The 12,026-nt window shown below is 41.9% G+C and overlaps 1 protein-coding gene across 2 annotated transcripts; it reads left to right on the top strand.

The window, feature by feature from the left end:
* The first annotated feature begins 1,867 nt into the window (after nucleotides 1-1,867).
* On the top strand, nucleotides 1,868-6,505 carry LOC104448180. Of its 2 annotated transcripts, none has more exons than XM_010061981.3 (9): nucleotides 1,868-2,436; nucleotides 2,540-2,634; nucleotides 2,984-3,063; nucleotides 3,779-3,820; nucleotides 3,896-4,023; nucleotides 4,541-4,718; nucleotides 5,120-5,298; nucleotides 5,703-5,927; nucleotides 6,014-6,505. In XM_010061981.3, exons 1-9 carry the CDS (start codon nucleotides 1,997-1,999, stop codon nucleotides 6,324-6,326), a joined length of 1,680 nt encoding a protein of 559 aa, XP_010060283.2. In that variant the 5' UTR covers nucleotides 1,868-1,996; the 3' UTR covers nucleotides 6,327-6,505. The 2 variants fall into 2 exon arrangements, with proteins under 2 accessions (XP_010060283.2, XP_010060277.2); XM_010061975.3 differs by having other exon boundaries at nucleotides 1,870-2,436; nucleotides 6,008-6,505.
* Nucleotides 6,506-12,026: the final 5,521 nt, after the last annotated feature.

Raw genomic sequence — 12,026 nt, 5'->3', positions numbered from 1 at the left:
TATGAATTCTTCCCTCCTTATCTCTTGGTTTGAATTGATCCAAGGTGGCCCGGGTATAGGAACTATCAAAAAGTTTGCCGTAAAAAGAAGTCATAATAGAGTTCCACAAACTAAAATTAGGGAAAATTCCAAAAAGGGACTCGAAGTACCATCTTTTTCTCAAATAAGGGTCCGAAGTGGACATTGTTTCAAATAAGAACTTCAAGTGTCTTCATTTTCTCAAATAAATGTTTAAAGTGGATGTTATTTCAAATGAGAACGTAAAGTGGTTATGTTTATTTCAAATAATAGCCTGAAGTGGCTATGTCCGTTTTAAATAAGGATCCGTCTTTCCAGTGATCAAGGGTATTTTCGTCATTTGTCATTTCCTCCTTTTTTTTCTTTTTTCCATTTTTTTGGCTAGTTCTTCTTCTTCTTCACCAGTGGCCAGCCAGCCACTAGCAATGCCCACAAAGGGCTAGGCAAGGGTTGGCCTCACTTGGGTATGGCAACCCTCGCCCAGGGCCATCCGCGAGGTCAACCCGTGCCGACCTCGCGGATGGCCCCTGGGCAAGGGTCGCCACACTCAGGCTAGACCGTCCCTCACCTGTGGCCAACATGGGTGGCCCTCACCAGCGGGGGTGACCCTCGCTTAGCCCTTTGTGGGCATCGCCAGTGGCCGGTCGACCACCGGCTAAGAGGAAGAAGAAGAAAAAAAAAAAAAAAAAGTGAAATGTAAAATGACAAAAATACCCTTGATTGGTTGAAAAATTTAGCTAGGCGACGATCGGCACGGTCGGGTCCTTATTTGAAATAATCAAAGCCACTTTAGGCCCTTATTTGAAACAACTAAGGCCACTTTAGGTTTTTATTTGAAACAAAATCCACTTCAGGCCTTTATTTGAGCAAATAATGACACTTCGGGTCATTTTTTGAAAATTTCCCCTAAAATTATGAAAACTGTCCTTTTATTTTCCTATACAGCCTTGGTCGTTCCCACCCTACTTCTGTTCCCGAGCCTTCCTCTTCGACTCCTCTCTCCACGGAGGGCCCCTAATCCGGGGTGAAGGAATAGCCCGAAGGCCCCAAAACCCGGATTAGCTCAGATCGAACCGGCTTGGGTTTTTGGGGCCCCTGTTAGGCCGGGACGGCCTTCTCGCCTTAGTGAATTTTTAAAACGAGCTGGTTTGAATCACAAGATTAAAGAGGCGGTTTAGATTTTAGGGATGATTTTTTTTTTACATGAACTTAATTAAATGGTGAGATACATGATGCGTTACTGAAAATCTATAAATCCGTACATAACATATGAGTTGAAGAGCAGGATTGAATTCGGAAAAATGCCCGAATTTACAATTCCTTTTTTTGCCAATGGCACATTTAATCATAAAAGACATAAAGGTTAAGAACCACTTGCTTGCACACCTCTGGTCTCCAAGTTTGGACTTGAGTATGTTATAATTTGTCTATACTCTAGGATATAAAATTCGAGAATATTTTCAGAAGTGAAAGAAATTGGAGGGACAAAACATGTAGATATCGACACATTAAAATAAGGAATGTATTTAGGTTGTGTGCCGGATTACTAGACTATTTCTGTAAGTTTTTTCGAATGCTTACTTCGTGCTGATTAGACATGCACTTCATATAGTGTTTAGAATCAATATGTTTAACTAGTATTATCTAGTTTTAGACAAAGAATTTTCTTTGAAATTAGGAAAAATAAAGCAATATTTTCTTATATACATACACATATATATGTATATATGTCGTAGGCGCCCTTTGGCTTTAGCTGATCGTGTCATTCTCATTAGCGACGAGGCACTGATAGGACCCGCGCCACCGCCACCGCGCGTGAGCCGGTCGAATGGCACGGACGGTCTATCTAGAAGAAGCCCGGTGAGAGAGAGAGAGAGAGAGCGAAGAAGCTTCGGCCTTCCTTATCCCTCGTTTCCTCCTCCTTTCTCCAGGCTTCCCACCGTCGCACCCGACCGCCGGAGCTCCGCTCCCCTCCGCCATGGCCGTCTCCCCCGAGCCGCCGCGCAAGCACCGTCACCACCCCAACCCCCTCTCCCACCTCCTCAACTCCACTCTCCTCCCTCTCATCCCCAATCACAAGGCCGCCCCTCCTTCCCTGGCCTCCCCGCCTCCGCCTCCCAAGCTCCTCCTCCCCGTCCGGCTCCCGCCGGCCCTGTCGATCGCCTCGCCCTCCGACTCGGCGCCGCCGCCGCCTCATCCGACGCCGCTCAAGCCGGCGCCGGAGGTCAAGGCTCCGGCCGAGCCGGGCGCCGCCGCCGCCGGCGCGTTCCCGTCGACGGTGCGGATTTCGGCGATCAAATCGAACGGCAAGGGCCGCGGCCCGGCCTTCGTCGGGCAGGTGTTCAGCATGTGCGACCTCTCGGGGACGGGCCTCATGGCCGTGTCCACGCACTTCGATGTTCCCTTCCTTTCGAAGCGGTTTGTTTTGCTGTGCAATTGTGCTTTCCTTGTTCCATTGATTTGCTTCGTTGCGATGGTTGAAGGTCTTAGGGTTTTTTGTCGCTACTTAACTGATGTGCAGAACGCCGGAGTGGCTGAAGAAGGTGTTCGCTTCGATTACTAAGAGCGAGAGGAATGGCCCTGTCTTCCGGTTCTTCATGGATTTAGGCGACGCAGGTATGGTTTTGCTTTTATTAAATGAGCATGCTTCTCACTCTTAGCTTCTTAAGGATGAACCTCTTCACTATATTCCAGGGCATTGCCAACCATTGCTGTGTGGCTAATGACCTGTTCTGTATGATCATGTCTTTAGAAATCATTCAATTCTCTCTGTAAAGCTTCCTATTCTCAGTGAAATTGATGGAAGATGTCTGCTCTTATTGGTATACACGAAATGAATAATTACACCAGGGGATGTTTTACAGATCAAGCTCAACCGAGTGCATGTTCCTTTCTGAACTGACACTCTCACTCTATATGCATGTATATGCATGACTCAAACTCTGATCTGATGTATTCTCTGTAGTTACTTACGTTAAGCGGTTGAACATCCCAAGTGGCGTCGTGGGTGCTTGTCGACTGGATCTAGCATATGAGCATTTCAAGGTACTCCAATTCCCAGCCCGTGATGCATCCTTGAATCCTATTGCCATGGAAGTTTTCTTTTCTTGCGTGGTGCTTGTTATACCCATCACAGTCAATTGCCTTCTCTACTTTATTGGCCATCTTCTGTTAGTTCTGTTGTTTCTATCGCAATTCAATGAGTGCTGAACATCCTAGCCATATGCTTTGGAAGAAGTTTGTACAATTTGGGAAGTTCTTTTTGAGAGGTGCGGCAGGCAAGTTTGAGGTTGGCAAAATTTGTTCGGCTGAGATCTGACCTCAATAAATATGTAGTAGTATATATAGTGCGTATTGTGGATATATGTCACTTCCTCTTTCCTGATATGATTGATTCTATGTTTCATTGAAAATCTCTGTTTAAGCTTTACCATTTCCATGTTCAGTACAATTTTTAATATCGGGATGGTAGTTCATTAAAATGTGAGGGTTAACCTCCAAGCAATTGTTACCCTATAGCTAAGAAATTGTCACCCTATAGCTAAGAAATTGTCTCGTGGGATTGTAGAAAGTAATGTAAGCTGAGAGAACTGTGAAGTTTTTCAGAGAATATGTAAGTCTGGGGTTTCAGCTGAAAATGGCCGACAATACTTATGCTACTTTTTCAGGAAACTCATAGATTCCTGTTTGAGATATCTGAATGAGTTTTTACCTCCCACTAATAAATAGTGACTTATCTTTTGATTTAATCTTTATGCAGGAGAAACCTCACTTGTTCCAGTTTGTTCCTAACGAGAAACAGGTATCTGGCAAGACCATCTTACTCAATGCGCATGCAAATTTATTGATGTCTAAGCTTTTCCCTTTTTCTTTGAAGGTCAAGGCAGCCAATAAACTTCTGAAGACAATATCTCAGGGAAATGGAAATAGACAAATTGATGGTGTGCCCGTATTTAGTGCCCAAAATTTAGACATTGCAATAGCTACTTCAGATGGTATTAAATGGTAAGGTCTTTGACACACGTCTCTTTTCATCGATTTGAGATTCAAATGTGCTGCGGCATCTCACTTTTATTTGGTCAATTTTATTGATTAAGAACTTGACATTTCCTGTTAGCGGTTCTCTGGCTGGGTTAGCACTTTGCACTTGGATCAATCTCTTCATCAAATGTCATGAGCTCTTTTCTTCCTTCTTTTCTGTTCGTCCCCTGTTCGAGCATCTCTCCCCCTAAAAAAAATAAAAAATAAAAAGTTCTCATTAGATCACTTGGGCAGGAGTCTAGTCCTAAATTTTTAATTCTTTTCTAAATTGGTCTGCCTAATTTATGTAGTCAGATATTTGATATTGGATTTGATTAGTTGGATTGGTGACGCTTCTTTTCATTGTTAATTCTCAATTTCTTCATTATATTCTTACCTGCAAATTATACATGCAGAAGTTGTTTCTCAATTTTCTGGTACTATGTTTGATTAGTGTCTTTTGCTGTATCTAACAGCCACTTCCTCATCTTCTCTTTATCAGGTATACTCCTTATTTTTTTGATAAAAACATGCTTGACAACATTCTTGAAGAATCTGTTGAGCAGCATTTTCATTCTTTGATTCAAACTCGGCACATGCAGCGGCGTCGAGATGTGATTGATGATAACCTGACCGAAGTTGCTGATGATGTGGGAGATAGTCTATGGGAGCCTCCAGAGGTACAGCTTCTAATTTACCTCTTAAACAATTCCCAAAATCCTCTGACTCAAATATAAACAACAGATTGAAAAAAAAAAGAAAACACTGAATCCCAAGTTGACAACCCTACCCAAAGACAAGGATGGAAAGGAAGAAAAACTACAATCCAACATTTTTTGCTGCACGATACAGAAGGTTTGATGTGTGGACTAACCATATTCCAGCCTGCAAGCAGTTTGCTTTTGCTATCTAGTGACCAGGAAGCTAGTTGCTGGAGATTCAATGTTTTATGATGTGCTGATTGTCCATTCATCTTAGCTGCCAAGGGGGCAATAGTGTTCTTAAAATCAATTATAATTTTCTTTGGCATGATATAATATAATCGAAGTTTTAGTTGATGGCAGTTTTTTTTGTCGGAAAGGTTCAAGAAGTTTTGGAAGAGATGGGGCATCCTGGTATACCTTTAAGTGTCATTTCAAAGGCTGCTGAGATGCAGCTACTCTATGCCGTTGACAGAGTGATCCTGGGAAATCGATGGTTGCGCAAAGCCACTGGGATTCAACCAAAATTTCCTTATATAGTTGACTCATTTGAGCGAAGGTATGTACTTCTAATAAAAGGAGAACACTGATGTTGCCGGGAGAAATATCTTGTTTTCCATATGCTCTGACCACTAGAAACTTCAGATGAATCAGGTAAACTAACATGACATGTGAACCATTGATCTGGGATTACACTTATTTTGTGAGGTGGGGAATCTTGTAGTTTTCTGTATTGAATTGGGAAAGTTTTCACAACATAATTAGGTGATGCACTCATAACACCAATTCTGTTCTCTTCCTGATAATGGGCCTCTTTCTATTTGTGTCCAACAGTCCGAAATTTTACAACTTCTTTGTTTGTTGTCACTGCTTTAAGATTACTTAAGTACTTCTTTGCCTTCTCAAGACAGTTTAGCTCTGGATCTTTCCATTATATTTTCACTGAAGTTCCTTTTTCTTCAGGACTGCAGCATCTTTAGTTAGAGCTTCTGATTTAACCCACTATCTCGGTGATCGTGGAATGAAAACGGATGAATCTTCTCAAGAGTCAACAGACAAGCTTGCCTTAGAAGAAAACCACCATGTTGACCTAGGACAAAAGGCAGATTTCCGCTTCCCGTTTGGAGATTGGCTTAGACATCCTTGGTCGAAGGAGCAACAGAAGCTGCAGAAAGAAGTTGGTGCAAGGTAGTCTCCTAGTAGCACATTCATTTCAATGAAATGCGATGAACTTTATGGCATCTTACTATGTTATTCTCATGTGTCAGACACAGATTAGAAAGCTTGACTGGTGAACCTGTGAAGCAAAAATTGCAACCTAATCCTTTTCTTCCAAAAATTACCATGGTTGGTATTTCAATGGGCGAGGCAGGACAGGCCAACAAAGCCACTTTAAAGAAGACGATGGAAGATTTAACGAGAGAGTTAGAGCAGACTGATCATGGAAATGCTGCTGGTAACATCGCTGATGTTAGTGAGGACAGGGATCCACTATTTGTGGCAAACGTCGGTGATTACTATTCAGGATTGGCTAAGACAGGATCAGCTCGATTGATTCGAAGAAGTGAAGCTAAAAAGCAGCAATAACATGGTTTTGGTGACGCCAACCGTTCTTGTATATTTCATTCAACAGAGACAATAATGTACGTGCTGTTTTCTCTAGCTCATGATATTATTAGGTTCAGTTTGTAAAATGCTGGAATGATTGTAATTTTAATGTGCCAAATATCTCCTGATGTCCATGAAAGATGATTAGTCTCTCTCTCTCTCTCTCTCTGTCCATCCCCCGATATGCAATCTGAATGCTCCTGTGTATGCATGAACATGCAGATGCCCAGGTTACTCATTTGGGATAACTTTAAAAGATGTTTGCTGCGGATGCGGCATGCCAAAATAATAAATTTCTTACTCTTTTTCTTCGTTGGTATAAAACTTGAGTTGTCGCTTGTTGGATATCTGACCAAATCGATGTTAGGGGTCCCGCCTTTACTTTCTCCCTCTTTTTCGAGGTGGAAGTTGGTAAATTCGGGTCGAAGATATTTTGCCTGTATCAGCCTACCGGGGCTTGTGTTGTCTCTGTGCTATTTGTTTTCCACTCAAGTGATCCTGTAACGTTTTTGCTGGGAAATCCCTCTCTCACGGAAGATGAACAGCAATCTTCCGTTCCCAAACCTCAGCATGTTACTTAAGCCTTTGCCCCACATCGTGTGACCACACTAGAGAGCATACACTCGGTCACTGGAGCGCAATCAGTGATGGACTCCCATTACCATTTCCGGCAGTGAAGGCGCATAGCAATAGCTTACGAATATAATGATGGACAGAGGCACCAACAAGGGCCAAAATCGCTCTGCGTTGGGGGGGTGGGGCGGGGGCTTATATTCAACTCAGAAATTTGCTCAGCTGCAGTCAAATTAAACACGTGGCTCTCTGCCATCTCCGTCTCCGCCTGTGTTTTGGCACTATCTTCTCCCGCAGCGCCTTTCGAGGTGTTGTGGGGGCATCGTTTAGCATCTCCTAGCATCATGGGCACTTTTCTCACCCCTGCGTCGTCTAATGGTGGCCACTGGCCAGTCCCCTACCCCTCTCTCTGTCCCCTCCAAGCACGGAGAAGCTAAAGAGCGAGCCTGTCCCGTACTAAACTTATGTCTGAAAAAAGAGTAGAATACGTGGAACCTCTTCGAAAGGTCACCTTTATTTCCACGACCGTGAAAAGCACTAATTCGATGTCTCCACCAATCCAAAAGCTTACATTAGTACCCCGAGAAAATTAGAGGAAATTTGAGAAGAAAAAGCGAAGTGGGCTTGTCGAGAAAGAGGGCTAGGGAGGGGTAAAATCAAAAGAAGTGGGAACAGGGTTTTTAGTTAGATTCAAGATTGCAATCTTTCCTTGTCTTGACAACACTGAAAAAGTTGCTCGTCTTTTTTAATTATCCATTCCTGTAACACCAGGACCCCTCCCCCCGCCTTCACTCTTTTATGTGTGATAGTTGCCAAACCCAAAAACGCCCCCATCTCTCTCTCTCTCTCTCTCTGTACACACACTTTCATGCGAGAGCGACAGACATCAATGTCATCTCATTCAGCTTTTCAAGGCCCCCCCCTCCTACGTGCAGTGCATCCCATGTATGTCCCTCTCCGACCCTTATCCAAAGCGGTGAGAGAGCCAACCAGAGCTTCGATCTCCCCAAGTGACCACTGTCACCGATCGCCCTCCCCTCGATTTCCCCCTCTGACTTCTCTATTCGTTGACTCCACCAGAACGCCGTTGACTCCCCACTATCCTTGTGGACACATTGAGGCGCGCACGACTTTCTTATTATTCGTACAGTAGAAGAAGAAGAAGGAGAGATCCTTTCTTGATTCTCATATCTTCAAAAGCTCGTAAAGTTTGGACCTCAAACACGTGTCCTAAAATGGCTGACCCTTGAAGTTAGGATGATCAGAATGATATCTTGGTGAGGTATTTGGTCAAATGCACTCTTACTTTCTATGAGACGAAGTCTATGCACATGTCATGTGCCTTTATAACAATGCTTTGTGGGATGGTGCTGCCATCAACATGATTTGAAGCACTAATTACGCACTTTGTTGACTTTGCTACCAGATCAGTTTTACTTAGAGTTTGACCGAAAAAGAGAGAGAGAAGTTTTACTTGGAGTGCTGGGATTATGTGACATCTCCAATCATCTGTTATGCATTTGATTAATTCCACCTCCTGCTCGGACCGAACTTTGGTCACGCTCCTTTTAGGCGCGCATCCTAATCGCTCGATTAACTCAATTAATCCCTTGGCCATAATTGGTGGAAAACATTGCTTTTTGATGGCATTTTAGATGTGAGAAGTCTGTATGTAATTTCTTCAAATTAATTTTTGATGGCAAATAGAAATGAAGTTTCTCCAATGAACCGTATAGCAGCAATTAAAAATTGTAAATGAAAACTAAGCTAGAGTAAACTACTTTATAAGTGGACGAGATGAGCCCTTCTTTGTAATCAATTTGAGTTAGGACAAGCCCCGGTGGCAAATAATTTTCGAGGACTAATAAGTCATAGACGTGGAAAACTGTTCAAAAAATTTTAAACCAATTGCATTTTGACTAATCTAGTCCTAAATTTTTCAATATTACCAATAGAGTTCTAAATATTTTCATATTTTACCAATTGATCCATATAGATAATTTTAACCGAAAATCATTGATGTAGACGCCAGGCGTTTTACATGGCGCGGCATTAATATAGATAGTTTTTTAAAAATATTTCTGAATTTCTATTCTTTTACTTTCTTTCTTCTTCCAAGCTAAGCAAGGGTTGTTGGACCTAGCTCAATGGCCAATGAGAGTTGTTGGCCCTCATTTGTGGTCAGCCTTCGCTGGACTTGGTAGAAGATGAAAGGAAAAGATAGAAAGAAAAAAAAAATTATAAAAAATTATCAAAGTTAGCGCCAATTATTCTATATGGTACTATTGATGTCCACGTCAATGATTTTTATTTATTTATTAAAATTGACCCAATAAATTCAATTGACCAAATATGAAAATATTTAAAACTTAATTAACACAAGTGAAATGTCTATGATAGAATTGGTTAAAGTGTAATAAATGTAGATCTTGTTTGATGATTTTATCATCATTGATCTCTACATTGCTACTAGTCTCTTGTTGCCAACAGTTTAGATATACACTTGAAATAGTAATGCGTAGTAGTTGCAAGTGCTATATCAATATATATTGACCTTGCAAATCAACTAAAGCATCATCAAATTCAAGCGCCAAAATTGAAAATGTCTGGCAACCTATTTTCAGTCGATCTCAACACCACTGGCACCGGCAGTAATCAAAGTGATTTCCATTCGAAACGGACTGATTCCCTCGCCGGAGATCGAGAATCCCATTAATGGCAAAATCCAAAGGGCTCGTAAATGCGAGTTGCCGTTTGCGGTGCTTTTGAGGAATCTGCGGATTTCGCCATTAAGTAATGCCCCCTCTCTTCCACATGCATATACGTCCCATGTGAGGACCGTCCAATGTGTCTGTTTTCCATGTTCAGAAAAACGCTCGAGCTCGAGCAGTCGGGACTGGTGACAGATGGTGATCCTCTTAGGACACCTATCCCTTTTACCTCCCCTTCCGGCGAGAAAGACAATGGGCCAAAACTGAAAAAAGAACCCTTTGATGCTACGTGCCTGTTTTCATGGGAAATGAAAAGGAGAAAGGTTAAATTCACGAGACTTGCAGGGTATTTTAGATAGTCGGGATCCGTGCTCTTATCCCTTGATTACCTTTTACCTCCTCTCCCGGCCGTAAACACATTGTGCCAAAAAAGGGGAAAAACCCTTTGAAGTTATCTATCTATTTTTGTGAGAATCGTAAAGAAAAATGTTAAAATTTATAAGATTTGCAGGGTATTACACAAGGTTTTGGATAATCGGGGCTCTACGCTCTTATCCCTAGGTTATCAAATTCAATGTGTATTTAAGTACAAATGAAAATTTGAATAGACAAAGTGAATATATATAGATACTATGCCTGTGGTGAAAGAGGATTTTTTTTCTTTTTGTCCCAAATTTCTTTTCTTTTTTTTTTTCAAAATTTTAACCCAAAAACAATTTATTTGATCCTTTGTTTTGAAAAGGATAATATTGACATTCATGAAAAGACAAATCTTTATCACCTTCCATGTAAAAAGCCACTCACATCTTTTCCTCCCAAAAAGTACATTGGCCTAGGTAATTTACATCTTTATGTCATGATCGCACCACATGTTAAATTTAAATCCCATCGGATCACGGCGTGCTTATCTATTTGCATCATATTTTACACAAAACACAAAACACGGCGCGATCATCAAACGAGCCCAACGGCACATAACATGACGAGGATTGTTGAATATGAACATTTTCATAGCACGCGTGGGAAAAATGCTTGAACGCCTATTGACGCACCGAAAGGGACATGTAAACACGTCAGCTCGCATCACATTGACACGGTTGCTCCATGTTATACTTGTTTTAATTAAACGCGTGGTGCTGGGATCCAAAGGATCAAATGAAAGAGCCGACACTTTTACCGTCCATTTGAAAAATTAGCCGAGCCGTTGATTTGGAAAAAAAAGATGCGAATTCAGTAACGCACTTGAACCTACGTATTTCGCTGGAACGCAGCAGCGACGAATTTGGTCCGCCCTCCGTGCGCATCTCCTTCGGCCACGCGCCCCCGCGCATCACTCTTTGCAGCAACGCCTAACATCATCTTTTGGAATCCATCGACATCGACGTCGACGTCGACGTCGAGATCGAGATCGAGATCGAGCGAGTTTAATGAAGTTCGGGCCCATCCCGATGCGCGTCCTTTACAGGCCACACGCGCGCGTATTGGGAGGCGGGACGTTGGCAGGCGAAGCAAAGCTTCTCCGCGATGCGCTCGTTTTTTGTATTCGCCTTCAGCACGCGCGGAAGCGAGATCATCCTAGTCTCGCACGGCGCGTCGCGATCACTTCCCTCGTGCGCCCCTTGTATTTTCACCGCATAAAGTGATAATTTATCCGTCAATTTCGTCGGCGGCCCAGGCACATCTTTCGGCTTGGATCCAATATGTTCCGAGCTCGGGCATGATGTGATCCCGACTGATGTTTCTCTTAAACTTTTAGGAAGAGCCGCACGCCGTAAAAATGCAAATGATTGGACTTTTTAGTCGTATTTAATCTAATTCATAAAGTTACGGACTATTTCATGAGCTGAAAGTTTAATGAACTTGTCATAACTCGATTCTTAACTAATATTTGATGAGTTGGGTTGTTAAATAAATTAGTTACATTCGATGAATAAGTATAAAATGTTAAAATAAAAAATAATAGGAGTGTTAATTAGGTTTATCACTTATTTAGACTTAACCTATTTCTATAACTTTTCTTTGCCCATTCTCGTATTTGTTCATTCCGTGTTTTTGCCTTAATTTTGATATTATGAATTCTCTAAAATTTGGTCAAACATAAAATGGCTTTGACAACATGAGTTGAGTCGAGTATTGATTGAATTAGGTATAAACTATTTTATTTAAATTACATGAAATTAGGTAAAACATGTTAAATGAGCTAATTTGAAAAGAAAAATATCGACCCACCACATGTTTTGATGAGTTTAAATTATACTAAATTTCAATGAACTTTCTCTTTACTATAAAGAATCATCTAAATCGGAGAGTGCACCCACGCGGGTGGGACTGAGGATTCCCTTCTCTCTCTTTCTTTTCCCCCCGGAACTTTCACGATTTCACAGAGAGAGAGAGA

This window comes from Eucalyptus grandis, chromosome 1, assembly GCF_016545825.1.
Source record: "Eucalyptus grandis isolate ANBG69807.140 chromosome 1, ASM1654582v1, whole genome shotgun sequence".
In the NCBI taxonomy this organism is placed as follows: domain Eukaryota; kingdom Viridiplantae; phylum Streptophyta; class Magnoliopsida; order Myrtales; family Myrtaceae; genus Eucalyptus; species Eucalyptus grandis.
The sequence above is the reverse complement of the archived record's forward strand: the minus strand, read 5'-3'. Positions and strand labels throughout refer to the sequence as shown.